At 35.4% G+C, this 24,565-nt stretch overlaps 1 protein-coding gene across 3 annotated transcripts in view; it reads left to right on the top strand.

Moving 5' to 3' along the window:
• Positions 1–24,565, top strand: part of LOC145266909 (uncharacterized) — a 79,857-nt gene that overhangs the window by 52,369 nt on the left and 2,923 nt on the right. For all 3 annotated transcript variants that reach the window (XM_080122696.1, XM_080122695.1, XM_080122697.1), the window contains 3 exons: positions 4,290–4,363; positions 14,131–14,362; positions 21,215–21,317. In XM_080122696.1, the coding sequence (XP_079978822.1) occupies positions 4,290–4,363; positions 14,131–14,362; positions 21,215–21,317 (409 nt within the window). The remainder of the gene's footprint in view (positions 1–4,289; positions 4,364–14,130; positions 14,363–21,214; positions 21,318–24,565) is intronic.

Genomic DNA, 24,565 nt, shown 5'->3' with positions numbered 1-24,565 from the left:
AGATCTACTTGTATGATTATACACTATTAAACTACTATATATATATATATATATATATATATATATATATATATATATATATATATATTTTTACACAGTGATCACCACTTATCAAGGCCCGGAAGCCACTCAGGGATAAGGGTTATTGCAAGTACATTACGTTAGTGAGGAGATTTGCTGAAATGTTTACTTAAGGGGGCGGTTCATTAGGAATTTGTTAACATTGGATTTGAAGACAACCAAGTTGTAGTCTGGAGGGAAGCAGGCAGACGGAACAGAGTTCCACAGGCGTGCAGTTCTAAGAAAGAAGCTTTGTTCATGGAATCCGCGTTTTGATTTAGGCACAGATATAGAGTGGGGGAAATATTTCACAGTGGATTCAGCTAGACGGGTGTTTTTCGTGAAAGATTGGCGAGGGGGGGACCAGAGATTGGAGTTCAGACGAGCATCTGCCATATATATATATATATATATATATATATATATATATATATATATATATATATATGTGAAAATTTGAATAAATTTATAAAAAATAGTATTCCAATCTATTATTTATAATTAACTAGCCTAGGTGCCCGACGTTGCCCGGGTGTTTGGAGGTGTGTATTGAGAGGGGGAAAAAAGTGGTAGTTGGCAGGCAGGCTCGAACCCGTACCGCGAAGGAGGAAAAGAAGAATGTGAAAAAAAATGTGACGTGTTTGCTGTTGCGGCCATTGCTAAACCAGAAGTGACATAGGTTTAAGTTAAAGCTAGACAATTGAAAAGAGGTGATGACTTTCGAAAATATTGGCGAAAAGAGTGACCCCCCCTCCCTGTAGAAAAGTACCCAGTTGAGGGTGAAGGAATTAATGCTTTTGGCCAATTTTTCGATATTTATCTCCAAATGGTCGAGCTTCAAAATGATATCAATCTCATGAAAATATGTCACCTCTGTCGAAAGTTTTAGGCAGACATACATACATACATTTAAACAGACAGGTGAGATTTATATTATAGACTAGCGGGGGGTACCCGGCGTTGCCCGGATGTTTGTAGGTGTGTGTGTGTTTTGGGGTAAATGAAAACAAAAATCATTGGTTGTTTTATAAGAAAATGGAGCCTTGACACGCAGTTGGAAAGTAATAAAGTGTGAAAAAAAAAACGGGCGACTTGGCAGGTACCCATTTTTGACGAGGTAATGACATCAACTTTGAGTGCGGGACAGTGTTTTATTTACCGCGAGTCTGTTCACTTTTTTTTTTTATATGAAAAAGCTTAATGTACATGCGGTGATTGAAAATTGTTGAATATTTATCTTTTGGAAGTCGGGCAAATTAAATAGGCGACCCTGGTTGTTAACTCGTAGATATTATCATTTAGGCACAATATAAAAAGTTTTAAGAAGTTGTGAGGCGACCGATTGCTTCTCGGAAAAAAGCCTTTCTTGGACATATACGAAAACGCACACACACGCAAACATTTTCGCTTTTATATCTATAGATGGTTTCCATATTGTATTAAATTCTATAGTAAATTTATTTAGTGTCATTGTCAGCCAATATACATTACTCTTCACTATTCTTCTCTGTTGATAAATTTTAGATTGTTCTACAAGGATAGATGGTCTTTCCTTTTCCCTCCATATTGTTAACAACAAAACAGCATTGTCACCACTTATCAAGGCCCGGAAACCACTCGGGGATAAGAGTTATTGCATGTACAGTAATCAATGGGATAGTATCGTAGTAATTGTCAGTATTGGAGATTCGACAAAGTGTCTTACTTAAGGGGACCATTTGTCAGGAATTTGTTTGTGTTGGACTTGAAGACATCCAAGTTATAGTCAGGTGGGAAACAGGCAATCTGAAGAGAGTTCCACAGTCGTGCACTTCTAAGAAAAAAGCTTTGTTCATGGCTCTACGCTTGGATTTAGGCACAGATAAAGAGTGGGGAAAATTAATGACAGTGGTTTCAGCCAGACGGGTGTTTTTTGTGAAAGATTGGCGAGGGGGGGCAGAGATTGGAGCTCAGACGAGCGCCTGCCATGAAAATAACGATAAAACCAAGACAGGCTTGCAACGTCTCTTCTGTGGGAGAGAGGCTGCAGGGAAAAGAAAAGAGCATCCCCCACTAAGCTACGAAGACTATTTTGTACTCTGTCAAGGCAGGATAGGCTGTCTTTAGCAGCTCCTGTCCAGATGTGGCAGCATTAATCCATCCTTGGATGTACTTGGCTTTTATACAGATAGAGAATTGCATCAGTAGTTTTGTTATTCATATTAGAATTATTTTTTATAGCAAATCCTTTGAATTTTTTATGTATGAGTCGTCACTAGGGCTGTGACAACAGCATATTCTTTTCATTGTTTTGACTCTTGAGTATATATCCGTTAATGTCTTATGTTTTTATATAGACTGGTGTAGTTCTCGGTTGATTGACTATATCTTACTGTGTCGGATATATACTTGAGTCAAAAGAATGAAAAGAATATTTTGTTGTCACGGCCCTACAAGGTCAAAGGCTACTGAAGGATAAATGGTAATGAGATTGTTAGGTGGATGGTGAGCCAACACTTAGGATTGGTAATAATGGCTAAAATGGATCGGAATTTGATTGTTTAAAAGGATTGTTCAGCAAGAATTTGTTAACATTACATTCATGCCAAGGAGAATCTGAAATCTACTATTATATAAAAGGAACTTTGTCCATGTGTGTGTGTAAGTTCATTCCCTATGGACTTGAAAATGGTTGGGACATTATTTTTTTTAATTTCACATAAAGATACTTGATATGCCTGGGAGTGTTCTTACATAGGTTTTGTATCAGAATGCGTCAAATAAATATCGAAAATCGATAATCCAAAGCATCCGATTAAAGAAAAGAATTTACACTTTTATACAACCTATCATCATCTGCATTTGAGAAGTTTTATCACCGCACAAGCAGAAAGACCCAGTGTATAAAATCAACAGTAGGTTTTTTTTTTATAAAACAAGGGCACATTCAAAATGAATGTTTCTTTTTGACCACAACTGAACCATGATACTTGAGTTTTTGTATCTTTAACTTTAATTCTAGTGATTATGTAAAATTAATTTCATAAAAATCAACAGTTGGTTCTTTAATAAGACAGGAGCATGTTCAAAATTAATGTTTCTGTTTAGAGCACAATTGAACCATAATGATTGATTTTTTGCATTTTAAACTTTAAGTGAAGCCATTATTTATAGATAATTTTATAAAATCAACAATAGATTCTCTACAGTGCAATGTAGACTACAATGTATTGTGAATTAAGTCACTGCAGGGAGGTATGTGACCCTTCCTCCAGGTACACTGCAGAGTGAAGGTCTCTAACTAGAGAAGGCAATCAATTGATTTGATTAAAACAGTAAATTTCATCGATTTTGATGACCATAAAAGTATAGGAGAGTGATACATTTATTGATCCTCATTCATACAAGCAAAGCATGCAACTTATACTAAGGAGCATGCAGAGCATGCGACCTATTGCCCAATAACCACACTAGACGCTTCATAACACCCTGTGTATATACATACACACACACACACACACTAACTAATAGACAACTTAGGTGGCTTGGTCACACCATCCGGATGCCAGCAGAAAGGCTCCCACGCAAGGTCCTCTACGGGGAACTTGCAGAGGGCAGACGCAACCCTGGGGGTCCACGTAAACGTTTCAAGGACCAACTAAAAACATCATTGAAAAAGTGTGGCATAGAATCCAACGCCATCGAACATGCTGCTGCTGATCGGAGAAAATGGCGAAACATCTGCCAGGAGGGCTTGGAAACTTTCACCTCCACCTATAACGACCGAGCAGAGCGTAGAAGACACCAAAGGCACGCGGCGCAGCGGGCAGACGGCATCTTCCCTTGTGCTGCCTGCGGCCGTGTATGCAATTCATGAATTGGACTCCACAGTCACCAGCGAGTGCATCAGGTGTAATCTATCTGGGACTGTTAGGCATGGTGCAACGTCATCGTCGTCAGCGACGGACTACTGAAGAGAAGAGAGAAGAGATCCTCATTCAATCCCAGATAATGCCGAGTCTCCCTGCTAGTATACAATAAAACTGATTTATATTTTTCAGTCTATGCTATAATGTCCCTTAATTTTGCATGTAGATTTTTGCTTGATATGTAAATATATAAAAGAATTTTTCTGTTAATTTATTTTTAACTTTCATATTTTACCTTTTTATATATAAGCACCTTTTTTTTTTTTCATTTTTTTTTTTTTTTGTTTTGAGATATTTAAATTGAAATATTTTATTTTTCAGATATATTTGATAAGAACCAGTTGTTTATCCTTTTTAATTTTGAAGATGGGGGTTCTGCCCTTGAAAATTTTAAGGTATTTTTTTTCATTTCTTTTTTATTTATTTATTTTTTTGCTTTAGGCTTCTCTTTTATCTTGCATCTTCAAGAAACAGTCATGTTATTTTGTACAAACAATATTAACTCTTTTTACTCAACATTGCTTGAACTGGGATATATTAGCAAGTTTAAAGAAGAATTATTTAAAAATTAGCATTAGAATGTGGATGGTAGAAAAAGTTAGGAATAGAAAGATTCAGGATTCAACTACTAGGCGACAAAAAAAGAAAAACGTATGATTTTATATATATATATATATATAGTTATCTACATATAGTACTATTTCATTGTATCACAACTCATCAGTGTGGCTAGACCAGCACCTTTCCTTTAGCCGGGGATTGAACCTACAACCACTATGTTGATAGTTGGCAGTTCTACCCACTGATCCATGGGATCGGTGCTCGCAAATGATCTCAAAAAATGTCCATTTAAATAAACACTCGCCCACCGATTTTACAGTGCTTGAGCTGTTTGTTTATTTACAAACAAACAAACAAACAGTGAGCATATATAATATATATATATAGAGAGAGAGAGAAAATAAAAAGGAACAAACCGTATTATGTGTTCATCAATGTTTCGTCTTTATTTCGAGACTTCCTCTAGATGAATCGAAATAAAGACGAAACGTTGATGAACACATAATACGGTTTGTTCCTTTTTATTTTCTCCATTTTGTCGGAATACTATTTCCATTATTTTCATTATATATATATATATATATATATATTGCATAATTACATTGACACAGTGGTTTTCATTGGATCATCAAAGTTAAGCAACATTGAACCTGGTCAGTACCAGAAGGGTGACCATTTAGGAATAGTAGGCGCTATATGTAGTAGGATGTCGACACCTCCCTACATAAGCTGCAAAAACCTAATGTTGTTATCACCCTTAATGGGGATATGCATAAAACTAGGGACTGGCATGAAACTTCTCCTTAAAAGGAAGTCAGCTTAACCTGCTTAAGGTGAATGCTGTTTCAGTACAGTAGTAGATCAACAATTTGACAACGTCAAAATGAGTGTTCATTGTAGAAGTTCAGGAGAGATTCGGGCTAAACACTGATGACTACAACCACATTCCGAGTGATCAACCTCATTTTTTTTTTTTTTTACCTCAAACAAGACATATTGCCACTTGGGGCATAATGGGTTAGTATTTGGGATTGTATCTAACAAGGGACTGTGGAGATGTCTGTTCATGTTACATTTAAACTTGTGTAGGTTAGTACAGTCAGGGAAGTAGAAAACAGAAAGGAAATTTCAGAGTCTGGCAATTATTGAGGAGGAAACTATTAGAGTAGAAAGCTTTCCGGTATTTAGGGACCTCAATGGTGAAGTGGGATCTTGCTGCTATAATTCAGCTCAGTTGGGAGTATGTACGTCAAGGAAACACAAGTGCTATGAGTTCATCAGAACAGATTCCATTAAAATACTTGTAAAACAGGTTTATCAAACAAAATCAGCAGAACAAGACTTGAAGACAAATTGACTTTTTGAATTTTTTAGATGAAGATTGATCATTTAGATTATTCAGAATACTATTCTCCTCTTGAGTGGTATTTTCACAGCATTTCAGTCGATTTAACATTTGATCTTCTTCAACTGTATCTTACTTAACTAGGGAATCTGCACACACTTTCGAACAGAATCCATAGAGGTAGCATGCTCTCATTTTTTTTTTTTTTTTTTTTTTTACATAGGCATCACCACATTATCAAGGCCAAGAGGCCACTCAAGGATAAGGGTTAAAGAGTGTACAGTAGAAATTGGACAATATAGTAATCATTAGTAATGAAAATTTGGTAAAGTTGATAACTTATATGGAACGGCTCATCAAGAACTTATTTACGTTAGACTTGAAGACAACCATATTGTAGTTAGCCGGAAAGCAGGAAAACGGAAGACAATTCCACAGGCGTGCAGTTCTAAGAAAGAAGCTTTGTTCATGGAATCTACATTTAGGTTTAGGCACAGATAAAGAGTGGGGGAAATTATTGATAGTGTTTACAGCTAGACGAGTGTTTCTTGTGAAAGTTTGGCGAGGGGGGACCATAGATTGAAGCTCAGTCGAACATCCTAATTAATTTACAATCGTATTACAAGTGTCGCCTGTGAACCTTAAACCTCTAGAAGAGTGTAACAACTAAATTTACCAAGTTCTGTATTCATTGTTTTTTTTTAAATTACATTTTCACCCCAAACAAGGCACATGGCCACTTTGGTGTAGGGGGCTACTATCAGGGGCAACATCTACTGGGGTACTATGTGGGGATTTGGGCAGCAAGATGTCTATTCACGTTACACTTGAACTTCTGCACGTCAGTACAGTTGGAGAAGCAGGGACTTGGAATGGAATTCCAAAGTCTAGCGGTTCTGAGGAAGAAACTACTGGAGTAAAAATATCTTTTACATCTCTACTGTGTGGGGGTGGGATTTAGCTGCCTGTTGAGTTTGTCGAGGGTGTTTACGTCATAGGGGCACAAGTGCTTGCAGTTCGTCAGAGCATTCTTCATTAAAATACTTGTAGAACAGGCAGAGGGATGCAACATTTCGTCGATGGGATAGAGGTTGAAGCTTAGATGCCAGTTGAGGGCTTATCAGATTGGCGACTCTCTTTTGAACCTTGTCTAGGAGCGAGAGACTAGTAGCAGATGCACCAGCCCAAATATGACAGCAATACTCCATACATGGGTGAATGGTGGCCTTATAGAGGTACAGGATACTTTCGGGTGTTAGTAGTTTTCTAGCGCGGTAGAGAGAGCCTACCTTCTTTGCAGTAGCCCTGGTAATGCTTTCAATGTAATTGTTCCAACTCATGTTTCCTGTGAACGTTAGGCCAAGGAGTTTGAAAGATGTACTCTCAAATAAAGAGTCGTTGGCCATTGCTATTGGTGGTAGAGAAGGTTTCTTGTAATTATTGAAGGAAATTAGTTTAGGCTTGGCGGCATTGAATGTGACCATCCATTTTTGCCCCCATTCCACTACAGATTGGAGGTCATCCTCTAGTGTTTTTGCCATTTCTTTAGATATGTGTTCATTTGTCATGCCTGTTATAGAGCGTGGTGTCATCAGTATATATACCCATCTCAGAGGCAATTTTGTCAGGGAGGTCATTTATGAATATTAAGAACAACGGAGGTCCAAGGATAGACCCTTGGGGCACTCACACATTTATATCATATTGTTTAGATGTACAACCGTCGAGGACAACCTGGATTTTTCTCTTATCTAAGAAGGATTTAATTATGTTTAGTATTCTATCAGTGATACCGTATGATCTAATTTTCCTGAGGAGACCCTCATGCCATACTCTGTCAAAAGCCTTACATATATCTAGAGCTACCGCTCTGCCCTCCCCGGCTTTGTCCAGTGAATGGTATATGCGTTCAAAGATTACAGTTAGGATGTCTGCTGTGGAACGGGCTTGTCTAAATCCATATTGTTTGTCAGTCAGAAGTTTAGCATTTGTAAGGTGATGGACTAGAGCATGGTTAATTAAGGTCTCAAATATTTTGGCAAAAAGTGGGAGGAGGCTAATAGGGCGATAATTTAATGGGTCCGTTCTTTCGACAGAATTCTTGAATACTGGTACAACAGAAGCAGTTTTCCAACAGCTCGGAAAGCAAGATTCATTAAGGCATTTGTTGTAGAGTTTGGAGAGAACTGGAGCTACTTCGGCTGAGCACTTTTTTAATAGCACAGCTGGGATGAGATTTCCGTATGGGGACATGTGCTTCAATTACAGTTTTGAACCATTCAGTGGTCTCATTTGCACACTGTTCAGCAGGAAGAGAAAAAATATTTTCCCCTGGGGCATCTCTGATAAGATCTCTGATGGCTTCCCAGTCAGCCTTTTTATAATATCTCGTTGTTTTGAGCACTAGCTCTTCAGTGTTGGCTCGAGAGTTTAGGGCTATTTCAACCATTATCACTGCCTGATCAGCATTCCGAAGTGGGCTGTCGGCATTCGTTATACAATCATCGGGAACTGTGGTCAAAAACAGATCTAGAAGTGATGCGTGTTGTTCTTGCTGGTCAGGGAAATGGGTTGGAAACGTAACCATTTGTGATAAGGAGTGAGATATAGAGAAGCTATGTGTTGTGCTGCCCGCTGCGTCTGTGTAAGTAGAGAATCCAAATTCAGAGAGTTTTTGTGGTGGACATTAAAGTCACCAAATACATGTACTTGTGCACTAGTGTCGAAGGAGAGTGTTGTGTCTATGCTGTCAGAGACTTTGTTTATTATGGTGCATTCCTGGGTCGAGGGAGAGCGGTAGAGAAAATAAAAATAGCTAATGTTGTGTTGCATGTTAAGTCTAAAGCACATAAAGGCTTGATCGTCCGATTCTAGGTTTGTTTCTCTAGTCAAGGGGAGGATGTTACGAATGTAGACTCCAAGTCCATGCATATGTCTGTCAGAGTCCTTACAGCAGAGTGGGAGATATCCAAGCATGTTAAAGTAGTTAGAGGGAATGGAAGAGTGTAGGTTAGTCTCACTTAGTGCTAAGATATCCGGGGTATTTGTTAGGAGAAATGCTTCAACATCAGCTAAATTAGTTCTAAGCCCACGGATGTTAGTGAATGCAAACCTCAAGGGAGGAGGCAAGTTGGATTTGTTCGACTCTAAGCCTGGTTTAAGCTTATTTTTAAATTGTATTGTCATCATATTTTTTAAAGAGTTTCAGTTTAGGTAAGGGGGAGTTGAACAGGAGGTTATGCAGAGTGTCACACATGCAACACAAGTAAACCATCAGCTGACCTTTCTTCAACTAGGATTGTGGCCTCAGGAAAGCCCACTGGGGATGAGTGCAGGGTCCCTTTCCATGCGCGACATGGCACTACAAACATGCTGATATTATACAACTGTTGATGGAGCGGCCGCTCTAAGTGCTACCAAAGACTTAGGACCCCTGTACTACCAGTTGGAAACAGCAGCCAGGAACTGTCAATCCGGTACCCTCAACCCATCAGAAGAAGGTCAACCCAATCTAATTGCACAGGCATATGTGGTACTCAAGCACTCCCAAGTGCCCAGTTTTGAGGGGTGGGATTTGTCAGGAGTGGGAAAAACAGCGTTCATTGCCCTAGACAAGAAACAAGATCTACCCCTGTGTGTTTCTGTTGAATCACTGTGATAGTGTCTCTGCGCCTGACTAATAGGCAAAGAAGGAGTATAGAAGCCGAACGATAGACAGAGCCTATCTACTCCTTAAGCAGTTTAGGTTTGCAAACCGGTAATTTGTTTGAGTCACCAGCTCTAGGAAGGTTGTCATCCAAGACTGAAGAGGCTTCCCTCCCCTTCGGTTTAGTTTCAGAGTTTTCCTTCTCCTAGACGGATTATCTGGGAAGATCTACTGGGTTCGTCAGCACTGAGAGGGTTTGCTCCGCGCCTCATGCAGTGTAAGCAAATAAGTTTGTAAGCAACTAAGTTAGGAGTTAATGTGGTTTGAGGCTTTTCCTTTATTTTATTTATATGTTAGCTTAGGTATAGGATAGCGTTACAGTATGAGTAGGTATTAAAAATTGAACTAAGAGTTGTGTCCAATCTCTGTATATTTTAGATGACAGGAGGGTTAAGATGTAAGTGCAATACAGTACGGATAAAACAGTGGGTAAGTTTTGCGTCATGTTTAATTAGGTAAATAGATATATGGGCAAGTTTTCAATAGATGTGAATAAGTTAAAGTTGTAGGTATTAAGTATGTGTCTATTATTAAAGGAAGGTAATTTCAGCTTTCAGTTAAGAGTCATGGGACATTTTGCATAGGCGTCACCACTTATTAAGGCCGAGAGTCCACTCAAGGATAAGGGTTAAAGAGTTTACAGTAGTCAAAAGGACAATATAGTAATCGGTAGTAATGGAAGTTTGGTAAATTTGTTAACTAAAGTGTAACAGCTAATCAGAAACTTGTTCACGTTAGACTTGAAGACAACCATATTATAGACAGCTGGAAAGCAGGAAAACAGAAGACAATTCCACAGGCGTGCAGTTCTAAGAAAAAAGCTTTGATCATGGAATCTACGTTTAGGTTTAGGCACAGATAAATGGGGGGAATTATTGATAGTGTTTTCAGCTAGACGAGTGTTTCTTGTGAAAGTTTGGCAAAGGGGGACCATAGATTGAAGCTCAGTCGAACACTTTCCATGAAAATAACGATAAAGCAGAGACAAACTTGCAACATCTCTTCTGTGAGAAAGAGGTTGCAGCGAAGAGAAAAGGACATCTCCCACGAGGCCACAAAGTCTATTTTGAACCCTATCAAGGCAGGACAAGTCCTTTCTAGCAGCTCCTGCCCAGATGTGGCAACAGTATTCCATTCTTGGACGTACCTGGCTCTTATGTAGATAGAGAATTGCATCAGCAGTGAGATATCTACTAGATCGATAGAAGGATTCAACCATTTTTCCAGCGGCCTTGATGTACGTATTCCAGCGGATTTGATGTACGTATTCCATTTAAGATCAGAAGTAAAGGTTAAGCCCAGAAGCTTGTCAAAACTTGAGGCCTCCCCAAGACGAGAACCATTCATTTCAATTGATGCCGGATGTGGATCAGAACGTTGATGTAAAGATAGAAGCTTGGTTTTAGATGCATTAAAAGTAACCAGCCACTCCTCCCACTGTACAACGTGATCAAGATCGATTCAGTTTCATATTACTCGTTGAAAAATTATCTAGGAGGAAACATAGTTATTTAATGCAGGTCGCTTTGCTTCTGAGTACATACTTTGGCTTTTAAGTACCTAACTGGATAGGAATGAACTCTAATGCATGTCTTAGAGGTAGAAATGTATAGATGTTTAGTGATGACTATTAAGCAGTTAGTATATGAAGGTTAAGGAAGTTAAAGATTCCACTACAAAGGCGTGTCAGTGTAGGAGTTTAGTGGCAGCTTGTGGGGATAGAGCAGATTGTTAGCTTTCAAGAGACGGGGGTTATTAACTTACAAATAACAGTAGATTTCCATTAGGATTTAGAGTTTCGAGTAAGGTTTGGTTTTGAGAAAAAAAAAAAAAAATTTTTTTTTTTTTAAGCATGCAAGTTAGACAAACGCAGTCGCCTTGGGGGTAAAATGTATATTGAAATTTCTTAGCTAGCTATTAGATGTTTTTTCAGTTATAAGAAAAACAATTGGTTCATGATGATTCGGAATTCGTATTCCGTATTTATAGGCAGTCATTTAGGTCATAAAGCATTGTATCTATTTAGAAAATAGCCCTAGTAACACAGCTAAGATAACTGTATATTTCAGTCACAAATATAGTGAAAGTTAAATATAAGCTATATTCAGTGGTTTGGTTTGGTTTGGTATAGGATACTAGTGCAGAGAGTGATCCAGACGTAAATAATAACGTTATTATTCAAAAAGCCATTCTCAACACGGGGAGGGGAGGGTGTTTTGCACCTACTCCATACTTCAACCTTAATATTCAATAAAAGAACATATAAAAATTTAATTAAACTTGGAAATATGTTTAAAAAAAAAAAAAAAATAGCGCAGATCAGTAAGTGCACTAGCACCCGGTGTGGCTATCATGGAGGCCACTTTATTAATACAAGCGAGCATATGATAATTGCACATATTAAGTATATTACTTAAATAAAGTTTTTCTGACTTCTACAGTAGAAAAAATAAATCTTCGCTTCTGTTAAGAAATCTTTATTGCCTAAGCTTTCCAAATTTTCGAGTTGAATTTTAAGAACTACAGAAGAAGGCTTGCAAGGAACTCAGAGATAAAGACAATATATGCGTATATAATTAAAATACATTGTAATTAAAAAAATAAAGTAAATTTGAAAGGGAAAAAGTATAAACAACAGTTGGCAAGAAAGTAAAAAAAACAGTTGGCATTTTGTTAGGATAAGGATGGATTAGGTACACTTAGTTTGCTTTGGACATCTTCAGTTCTTGACCTGCCTACAAGCAATTTGCAGAAATTTTCAAATTCCATAGAAGAGAATTGTGTACCTTATCCGAAACGATTGTTTCTGGCGCCCTGAATCTTGCAAATATCTCTTGTAATGTATTAATTGTAAAATTTGTCATCAGAGTTTTGCATTTTACTACTTCAGGCCATTTTATGAAACTGTCTATCATCACGAAATATTCCACTCCCCTTATTGGACCAGCATAATCAGTGTGTAACCAAGACCATGGTTTAAATTTCATAGCCAGTGTTTTCACTACCAAAGCACAATTCTTGCATTCTTTTACTGTACTTTCTATTTCCTTGTCTATACCTGACCAGTAATAAGTGATTTTTAGATAAATGACTAAGTTGTATTCGTTGGTGCTGCCACTATTAACTATCAGTGTTACTAAGAAAGTCTATCAGGCATGTGTACAATGTTACATGATATAAATCCTGGCTAGTGAGCATGTGTAACCATGTTTTAGGTGGAAGGTGCTTCCCTTCCTTACCCAGTCTTTGTATCTATTTATAGTGGGCACACATGCGTATGTGATAATTTACTTCTTTTTTTTTCTTTTTTTTTTTCTTTATGGTCTTAAAGAGGGGAAAAATATCCAAACACACAGGGCATAAAAATAGTCATAACTTCCTTGATTTTAATTGTATTTTAAAAAATTTAAAAAGATTCTTTCTTAGCTTATCAAGCTCTTTCTATATATACCAATATTTAAATATTTTAAGCCATTTAAATTTTCTCTTGTGTGTTGCTAATATAACCCTTATTTTTTTTTTTTTTACGTGTTATTAAGACATTAAGTTTTGTGATGGACAATTTCTCAAGTAGCGTCTGACCTGATGTTCTGTATTTGCTCTGGCTTTTATGTTGCATATCCACCTAAACCTTGCCTTGTTATCTCTTTGGAACCGTGCAAGTGATGCCTGTGTAGGGTCCAACATTCAATGCTATACAACAGCACTCTTCTTACGCAGCTACCATAAATCTTACCCCAGTGATAATTGGGGTAAGGTCTATAATAGTTCTCTTGTGGACAATTCTTACATGAGTTTTAGGAACCTATTTAAACATTTTAAACCTATTTTTATTTTGTTACAGCACTATCTATTACTACAGATTATATATGTGTGTGTGTGTGTGTGAAAAAAACTTTTTTCCTGGGTTCGATAAGATACATCTGATGAACGTTTCATCAACCAAAATGTTATAAAAATACTTAAGATGAGAACAGTAGTCTGAATAATCTAAATAATATGAAACTGACTCAAGCTTGATAAGTAAATCTTAATATACGGCATGTTATATTTTCTTAGACAGTAATCTTGTAAGTATTCATAACCTGTATAGACACTAGTATATCTAAAGATTTTTGAAGCGTAGAAGATCAATAATAATGAATACCAATGGTAGAAACTGGAATATCAAGTGCTTTTGATATCACAATAGGGGCCTTAGATTTAGCAGAAACTTCAGGCCTTGTAGGCTCATATATTCTAAAAACATTGATAAGTCTTTGGCGGCTCAAATTGGAAAACATTGAAATAGATAGAATAAGTTAAAATTTGATGGTTAAATTTCAAAACATGAAAGTACTATACAGTAGAACGCTGGGATATGGCATTAAAAATTAATAACAAAATATCCTGGGGTTTTACCATATTATTTTTAACAGAAACCATTCTTGTGAACAGATATCACCATGGTGTGTATGTTCAGAAAACAGTCATATTACTGGGTACAGATTACATAGGAAAAAGTTTTTTTTTTTTTTTATTTTTACATTTTTTTTTTTATTTCATTTCAGTTTAGCAACGTGCATCAAGCGAAAAGCATCTTACAGCAGGTTGCCTATGGCTTAGCTATTGCTGAGTCGGCTCTTCAGTTTGAACATCGGGATCTTCACTGGGGAAATGTGCTTGTACGTCCCTCTCCTAATGAAATGCTTCATCTCAAGTTAAAAGGGGAAGACATTCTCCTGCCGTCATGGGGTCTAGAAACCTGTATCATAGATTTCACCCTGTCAAGGTTGCAAAAAGGTAAGCAGAGTCGTAATGTCTGCGAAATTTTTTTAAATGCATCAAATCTACTAACAAATTAATTAGTGGTGGGACGATTAATTGGAATCGTTAATTGTAAAAATTGTGTATTTTGACGGGTATCGGAATCGCATCATTTAAAAATACCTTAGATTTATGATTCTTTCATTATGATTCTCTTATATTTTTAAGTTGAACTGTTTGTTAGAAGTGAGATTAATGCTGGCAAAAATTTATGATAAAAACATCATAGAACTTTTCATAACATATTTAATATGATGTACAAGAATTTTATTAACTACTTTATTTATCTTAATGAGTTTCGAAATTTCTTTGAATTTTTTTTTCTTTCTTTAATTCTTTGAATTAAAAAAATTTTTTTTTTTTACTTTTAGCTTAACTTGCTTTTATATTTCACCATTTCGTTTTTTAGTAATAAATGCTTTTCTATATTAAAAACCGACCTTGTATCTAACTCTGCCCTTGTGGGGAGGCAAGTAAATAGGAAGTAATATGGCGACTGAAAAACGTTTTTCAACCACCATAAAAGCATTACAATACATTTAAGACCTGAAGAATTTCCGCCATGTGCACTTGTTGTTCTAAGTTAACTAGCCACTACTTGTGTTTCAAACTTGAAAAAAAAAAAAAGAGGCGCTTTAAAATAGTAAAAACACTAAAGCTTTTTTCATTTTGGAAGGGGGGTTTTAGGCGCCCCTATTATTCCAAAGAACCAGCTATGTAAACGCTTTGCAATATTTTTATTTAAAATTAAGAAATTATTTTCTAAAATATTTTGTTTATATATGTTTACATTTTGTTTTTAAGTAAAATTAAGAAATTAATTTTAATAATATTGTTTATATCCATCTTCATTCAAAAGGGTTACTTTTTGGTAGCTTGACCGGTTGTTAACCTAAATTTTCCGAATGTCAGATTAAGGCTTGTCTGCGGGACCTACTTATCTAAGCTTCACCAATTTTTGTTATTATGATTTTGTTGTTTTTTTTTTTTTTGTTTTGTGGGGATGGATATTTTTTTTTTTTTTTTTTTTGCTGGTGTTTATGTAATTATTAACAGGAAAATTGGTGGCAGTCAAAATGTAATCCGCGCTATTTTTAAATATTATTTTCAAGTTTAATTAAAATTTTATGATACCCTTTTCTTATTATTGTTTTTGTATTCTTTTGTTATTTATTTATTTATTTTTTGTCGGATTTAACAAACAAACAAAATGAAAACAAAACAAAAAAAAAAATTGGTGCTTATGCACTTATGTTACTGTTATTTTTTTAAATGGTTTAAGTGCCTCGCCCAATGTTTGAAGAGCTTCTAATTGTTTTTTAAAGGAAATTGGTGAAAGTCAAAATTAGCACTTGTGGCGATAAACAAAGATAAACAAAAAGCTTTAGCGTGTACGTGCCTCTCCTGGAATGCCGTAGATGGAAACACAGTGAAATGTTATTTGGTGCTAGTGCACTTATTGATCCATGCTATTTTTAAATAGTACTTTGAAGTTTAATTTAAGTTTTACGATACCTGTTTTTATTAAATTGTTAGGTGAAAGTACAGAATAGGTACACAACACCCTCCCGTCCCCCATATTAAGAATGACTTTCTAAATAATGCCATTATTTCAGCACGGCTCAATAAGTGCATGAGTACCTTTTATTTTCTTGAATAAAATAAAAACGACTCGACGAGAACACTACTGTTTTTGTTTTAATAATTATTTTTTATTCAAAAATAAAAATTTTCAATTGTTCAAAACATGTTTTTTTCCAAAAACTTATTTGGATTTTTTTTTAATTCCCATATTTTTCATGAACATGCTCTAAAAATGTTTCAAAATTATCTAATATTATAAGCCTCTCTATACATGGCCTCATTGACATGAGACCATTTCATTTCTCCTACTCATCCCGATATGTATTTCAGTCTTTTTTTAATATGAGACCAGTAGGCTTCAATATTGTTGGTGAAAACACCAGAAAGCGGATTTTTAAATAAAAAATAATGCAGGTATCATAAAAATTTAATTAAACTTGAAAATAATATTTTAAAAATAGCGAAGATTCCATTTTGACTTTCACCAATTTTCCTGTTAATAATTATATAAACTCCGGCAAAAAGAAAAATATCCATAAAAAAAAAAAAAAAAATCATAACAAAAATCATGCTCAAATTTCAAGCCAAAATAAATTATAAAAAAAACTAGGTCACACGCAAAAATTCTTTCCTTGTAAAAATAATAACTTCTCTCTCAGTCGAACAATGTACAACATTAGAGCTGATGCGTATTTTGCTACAGGGGTAGCATTCGTATACGTCCGCCCTTTTTCTTTATATTTTTTAATATATAAAATAACTCCTGAAATTGATTGTTATTAATTTCATGGTGCATGTTTAATTCATGGTTAAAATATTTGTTTTGACTTTTATCTTCAGTGAAAGAAATTTTACGAAAAAAAATCAAATCATTTTCAAAATTCCCTTAATTGTATTTCCACTTTGTCGCTGTACCAAATTTTTTCGCTACGCAGAATGCTCGATTATATAATGGTATATTTCAAAACAACAATTCCACAGGAATCGGAATCATACTTCGTATCGAAATCGTTAATCAACATTTTCCTGGAATCGGAATCGGAAAAAATTTAGGAATCGTCCCAACACTAAAATTAATACTTGATTCTGAATATATATATATATATATATTTTTTTTTAACTTTTCTATGTTATTACTAGGGCTGTGACAACAGCATATTCTTTTTATTCTTTTGACTCTCAAGTATATTTCTGTTGATATGTTTTTTATATAAGGTGATGTGGTTCTCAGTTGATTAACTGTGTGTAACTGTGTTGGGTATATACTCAAGAGTCAAAACAATAAAAAGAATATGCTGTTGTCACAGCTCTAGTTATTACCATAAATGTAATTTGGTTCGCTTCAGTTTCTTATAAGAAGGTGAGCTCTCTCTACTCATACTAGAGAGTATCTTGTATATCTACAATTCGCCCATGCATGGAGTATTGTTGCCACATCTAGGTTGGTACGTCTCCTTAGACAGGCCAAAAATCTCAAATCTAATAGGTCCCATGCTATCGGCTAAGCTCCAACCTTTATGCCATCACTGCAATATTGAATCCTTGTGCCTGTTTTCCCAGTACTTTAATGGAGTGTGCACTTATGAACTCCTAGCACTTGTCCCATTTATATACATACTTCTAATTAACTCGGCAAGCAGCAAAATCTCACCTCTTCACTGTTGAGGTTCCTAGATGCCAAAAAGTCTTTCTCCCTTCAGATTACTAGATTTTATAATTCCTTCCCTATTTCCTGCTTCCCTGGCTGTATTAACCTAGAGAAATTTTAATGTCATGTGAACAGATATCTCGCTACTCAACTTCCAACAATTATCTGTTAGACATGATCCCAAATAATAGCCCCTTATGTCCAAGTAGCAATACTCCTTGTTTGGAGTGAAAAAGAGTAAACAAAACTACTTTAGATGGTTTGGAATATAATGATGACATTTTTGCTTAGTGACCTAACCAGGTCAAACCCTTAATTAAAAAATGTTTACTCATTTCCCCATCTAATTTCACTATCAGATAAACAATTACTTTTGTTTACATTAAAATTATTTAACTATTTATTTATTAACATTACTTGTGTCTCACAATAGTTGGTACAATAACTCTTTGAATCAACTAAATAAAATGGTATTCCTCTCAAACAATAAAACACAGTTGATTATTAATCCTTACGATTACGTTTGTAATGTTGGCGTTACATACAAACAAGAGGAAATAAATAAATAAATAAAAATCTGGATCAGCATTTTTTTTTTCTTTTTTACCAATACTTTTCTGTCTCAACACCATTTAAGTCTCTTGCCATCGTCTTTCTCGCCCGGTGTACACTTTTCTTCTTCTTCTTCCGACCACATGCCAGCCACAGCTGGCCCATTCTTGTCCTTGAGTTTACATGTCCATTTTCTTCGACATCGCACTTTACTTCTCTCAACCACATGGTGCATTTTTTCTCCATTTTCTTCTTGCACCAACTCATGCACACTTCCTAATTTGCATATGCACTTTTTCGGCTGCTGCTGCTAATCTCTTTACAAGTCAGTCGTCCTTTGCTGCTGCTGATAATTTCCCACGCGCTCATATGCACTATATTACACATTTGCTAGGATGAAAGCAGCTGCTGTTTATTCATGGACCATATATTATTTTTATGGTATGTTGATGCTCATTAAGCTAGGAGCAAAGTGTAGTATCTGTTCTGATACTACACTTCATCTATCTGTCTTCAATCATTGAAGAAAAAAAATCCTTCTAACTGAGGTAATTCAATTTTTTTTTTTTTTTTCTTTTTTAATCCAGAGTGTCTCTTTTTAAGGAATTGAATTTTCCTAACATTAAAAACTGACCTTGTGTCTAACACTGCCCTTGTGAGGAGACAAATATGGATATGTATCTACCTAACTAATTCTATCTATAAATAGTTTGGACTTCCTTTAAAACACATAAATTTTTAAAAAAATCAATTTTTCTTTTGCTTATTTGTAATCTCCTGCTTTCTTCTAGTGTGGCTTATCGCAATGGGTAAAAGTACTAAGTAATAACCAGCTATACATGACAATCTTATGGAGGTTGGAGGTTCAATCCTCAATACGATACTAAGAATATGGTTAAGATTTACTTCTACCCAGTCATGGCTGACAAAACAAGAGCAAACTACTCCTGTAGATTCAATAAAGCGTTTCATATTATGTACAGATTCTTGAGTATGACATACAGATTCCTAAGTTCAACGAGACGCATCTGAATAAGGTGGAGCATACATTAGCTGAAATGTTGTGAAAATAACATTGAAGACGAAAACAGTAGTCCAAATAATATAAATTATCAATCCTCATCTAAAAAATTTCAGACATTTTCTTGTACAAAGATAAAAATACTTTATTACTTCAGGTGTTCACGACAGGATATTTTTAGCATAATCGCATAATGCTTGATCGAAAGGACGCCATTTTTTTTTTTAATTATTATTTTATGACTTACATTAAAACATAAATAGAACAATTATATAAAAATATGACCTCATCGCTTGGTATTGTTTATTCCCAGTTTTATTATTTCTTTACATGCAAATTATTTTCTCATAATAATGTTTTATTACGTAGTGCATTGTGTCGTTAGACTTGCATTGCTTTATGTAAATACTAGCAGCAAGACCCAATGTTGCTTGGGATTGAATGAAGATCACTAAATTGATCTTTTTCACTCCCGACACCATTTTACTTTCTTCGTTTTTACTTCCTCCTGTTTCATACCCTTTAAGCTCAGAAGAAACTGAAATGTTGAAAAATTCTCTGAATTAGTGTCTTATACGTATGGTTTATATTTCATTGAAATCGGATTTACATATTTTGAAGTTTTAAGAGAGTTCTGTTCCAATGAGTCACTTAGATGTGGAAGCACGGATAAAGGTGACATAGACATAGATATTTGTCACTGAGTAAGCTTTAAAAGGGGGAGGGTAGAGGAAACTCAGGTGTTGTTGAAGAAATGCTGAAGAAAATCTCACAAATGGGTTTATCAAAATATTGGATACAATACATAAAGGAACACGATTAACAAGTTTGTCAAATTAAAAAGAAAAGTACATCAACATTTAGAAGTAGATAAGGACGTCCCCCTTCCCCAAGAAATGGACGTTTACTGTTTGCAGTTTTTTTTTACACAGTGGTCACCACTTATCAAGGCCCGGAAGCCACTCAGGGATAAGGGTTATTGCATGTACAGTACGTTAGTGTGGAGATTTGATGAAGTGTTTACTTTTTTTTTTTTTTTTCTTTTTTTTTTTTTTTTACATAGGCATCACCACATTATCAAGGCCAAGAGGCCACTCAAGGATAAGGGTTAAAGAGTGTACAGTAGAAATTGGACAATATAGTAATCATTAGTAATGAAAATTGGGTAAATTTGATAACTTATATGGAGCGGCTCATCAAGAACTTATTTAAGTTAGACTTTAACACAACCATATTGTAGTCAGCCGGAAAGCAGGAAAACGGAAGACAATTCCACAGGCGTGCAGTTCTAAGAAAGAAGCTTTGTTCATGGAATCTACATTTAGGTTTAGGCACAGATAAAGAGTGGGGGGAATTATTGATAGTGTTTACAGCTAGACGAGTGTTTCTTGTGAAAGTTTTGCGAGGGGAGACCATAGATTGAAGCTCAGTCGAACACCTTCCATGAAAATAACGATACATCAGAGACAAACTCGCAACATCTCTTCTGTGTTAGTTAGGCGATTTTTAGAATCAGAATTGGAAATTTAGTACAGAATTGGTAATCGCAGCAGAATCAGAGGAGATATTGGAATCATTTCATCACTACTAATATGTGCGTATATTTCTGCAAATGCGAAAATACACTTGTGTGCTAAGGAATCTATAGATTTAAGTTTTACTGGTAGTTTGAAATCAATATTCATCATTTTATTGTTAGTAACAGCAAATGCAAAATTTTATTTAAAAAAAATAAATAAAATAAGAGAATGGTTTTTTTACATTAGAAAATAAGAATAAATTTCTTTCCATACTGATTCTGATACTACAAAAAATTCCAATTTTTACAATTCCCAAATCCAGTTAATTGCCCTAACACTAATTAGTATGGCTGCTTTATGCAATGTTATATCTATTAGCATACTAAGAAAATGTTATAAGTGCTTTGGCTTTAAGTTGAATTTTTATTTTACTTGAAATATAATGTACATTTAAATATTAGTTAAATTATCTCCCTTTTTGTGTTTATTTTCTTTCTCAACAGATGGCTGCACTGTGTTCTGTGACCTGGCCAAAGATGACCTCTTGTTTGAAGGGAAAGGCGATTACCAGTTTGACGTGTATCGTTTAATGCGGGAAGAGACAGAGTATGTATTTTTTTTTTATATCTTGCAGTTGTACATCTCACACATCTTAACTCCTGAATAATAATTGTTGCAGCATCAAGTGGAAAACTTGACGAAATAGGAATGTTGAGTCTTGTAACTGTATCTCCAGTAGTTGTTGTCTCGACACATTTTGGCCAACTAATCCTCTTGCTTGCTTGGGTAGGATTGAAACTGCTATCTTCAAACAATGCTCACCTGGAACCCTAGAAACTCAACACCTCTATCTACTGTACCACGGGTCCCAAAGGCAGTAATTACTGGAAATACAGTTACAAGACTCATCATTCCTATCCTGTTGCAATTAATCACCTGAAGAAGGCCAGAGGATGAGTTGGCTGAAACGTGGTAAAACAATAACTATGAACATGAGGATAATAGTCAGCAAAAAAGATGAATAAAGTTTGTCTTGTTTATCACATTTATGAATCTTTCTACCCATCCATTTGATTTAGGTGCTATAATGCAGATCTTAAATGATTTACTGCAAGCAATTTGCAGAAATTTTCAAATTCCTTAGAAGAGAATTGTGTACCTTATCCGAAACGATTGTTTCTGGCGCCCTGAATCTTGCAAATATCTCTTGTAATGTATTAATTGTAAAATTTGTCATCAGAGTTTTGCATTTTACTACTTCAGGCCATTTTATGAAACTGTCTATCATCACGAAATATTCCACTCCCCTTATTGGACCAGCATAATCAGTGTGTAACCAAGACCATGGTTTAAATTTCATAGCCAGTGTTTTCACTACCAAAGCACAATTCTTGCATTCTTTTACTGTACTTTCTATTTCCTTGTCTATACACAATAGCTTGGCCTTGATCATTTACACAATGACAGGGTTGGTTGGTTGCTGTTGGTTTCTTCGCTCTCTTTCTTAAAGAGCTCATGTGTGACGTAATTGATCTTCTTGTCAAAGAAAATGGCACGTGATTAGATTAATTCCGTGTACCACCACTCAGACTCAAGGTTAGCTCCTGCAACTGAAGGTGCATTACTCTGTACAGCAATTAAGAAAAAAAACAATGAAGACATTGATAAGTTTGTACAACTACAGGATATATTAACATGAAAACTATTATGATACAATGGTACAAAAAGTGTGTCATTGTCTCAAACGCACTATAAGTGATTTTTAGATAAATGACTAAGTTGTATTTGTTGGTGCTGCCACTATTAACTATCAGTGTTACTAAGAAAGTCTATCAGGCATGTGTACAATGTTACATGATATAAATCCTGGCTAGTGAGGATTGAGGACATACGTTGCATGAAAAGAAATGAGTTATTGGGTTAATAGATGTAGAGCAGTCAAAGTATTACTTTACAGAATAAGACCAATGAAAACATGGGAGTAAGTGATAAAAAAATCGACTTGAGAGAAAAAGAGATAGAAGAAAAGTCTGTCAAGCATGTGTATGCAGTGTAATGATATATGGAAGTGAAATTTTGTCAGTGAAGATTGAGGACATGAGTTGCATGGAGAGAAATGATATGAGGATGATACAATTGGTGTGTAATTTTGAATTGTAAACCATTTTAGTTTCAAAAGAAAAAAGAAATCTTGTTCCAAGCAGTCGTTCAATTCAGAGAACTTAGAATTGTAAAAACTAAAATGAACATGAAAAATAGGGTTTCCCTTTCTTGTGTTCGGAGAAATGGTTTGTCAGAATTATTGGATATTTGAATAATCAGCTCAGGTCCTGGATATGACCTTAAACTATATCCGATGGTGAGGGCCCCAGCTTGCAGGCCTTAGGGAGTGTGGAGCCACCCTTTAATTGCCATTGCTCCCAGGTCCACTCTGACCTGGAGTGGTAGCACCTGTTAGGGTCCCAACTATGGGTTAAATAGAATATGACTTAAAAAACAAATATACTATATTAAAAATCGTTCTTCAAAATCATCAGATTCGGCATTAAATAACCTGAAAAGGGTTGATATGCCGTAAAACAAAACAACCAAACCAAACCAATAATCAGCTCATTATATTTTTAAATACAATTTATTCATGGCAGAAACATTAAATTATTTACAGAACAATTATTCTGGGTCCAGTGAAGCTGCCATCTTGCTTTTCTCTCCCTGGAACTCTCTAATCATTTCAAAGATGTATAAGGGACGATAACTCTAACTTTCTTTATTATCCCCCCCCCCTTTTATTGCTATAACACCGTTGGATAGCCAACCTATAAAAATCTTGAATTGTAAAAGTTTGCAGGCGAAGAGCAAAATTCCTTCTCGTGTGAACACGAAAAATTATATGTAGGAATTGTAAAAGATCTGGTATATTTTATGAAGTGATTCCGGTTTCTGATTGGTTGCTAGCAGAGCACGGTTCCATTTGATTAGTTAGTTCTTATCATCCCTGTCTATGAAATGAACCTTCCAATTTTTTAAAATCCTACGCTTTTAGTTATATCAAAAATATTGCAACATGCAATGTTAGTCGTAAAGGCAACTTTAATTTTGATGACTTTAATTCTTCAGAAAAATATTAAGTTTGGATAGTAATGTGTGCAGAACAAGAGATTTTATGGCTATATTGAAAGAATAGATTAGTTTTTGGGGTTTGTAGATGTAGACAATCTAAGACAACATCTAACAGTATGAAATGCATTTTTAGCAACAGTAATATAAGCCTCAAGATAAAGAGACATGTTATGAGTGCCTATGTATGGTTCATTCTTCTATACAGATGCGAATGCTGGACCTAACCAACAGCACAGAACAGCAACTAGAAGCATCGGAGATGTAGTTCATCCAGAGAATCATGAAAGTCTCATAGACAAAAATAAAAACAAATGCAGAAGTAATGGACATGGCTGGATACAAGAGATACCTTCTCAATAATATCAAAGAAAGACAGCTCAAATTTTTCGGCCATATAATCAGGGCTGACAGATTAGAGAAACTGTTATGGATTCACAAAATATGTGGAAAGAAGAGCAGAGGAAGACAACACACAAAATTCACAGACAGTTTGAATAAATTTGCAACAAATAAAGAGGGCACCAACAATGAGCTCATGATAAAGATTGAGAACAGGAAATAATGGAGAGCCATGATAGTCGATGTCTGCAAAACCAGATCAGACACCTCAAGAAAATGTAGAACAGTTGAGGTAGCAGGTTCAGTTTAGAGGGAAACATCAAAGAAAACATGTGAGGAAGTGATAAGAATAAATTTAAGAAAGAGTGATAAATAAAGACCTGGGAAGAGATAGG

Source organism: Euprymna scolopes, chromosome 42 (assembly GCF_053919585.1).
Source record: "Euprymna scolopes isolate OS-2025 chromosome 42, ASM5391958v1, whole genome shotgun sequence".
Classification (NCBI taxonomy): domain Eukaryota; kingdom Metazoa; phylum Mollusca; class Cephalopoda; order Sepiida; family Sepiolidae; genus Euprymna; species Euprymna scolopes.
The sequence above is the reverse complement of the archived record's forward strand: the minus strand, read 5'-3'. Positions and strand labels throughout refer to the sequence as shown.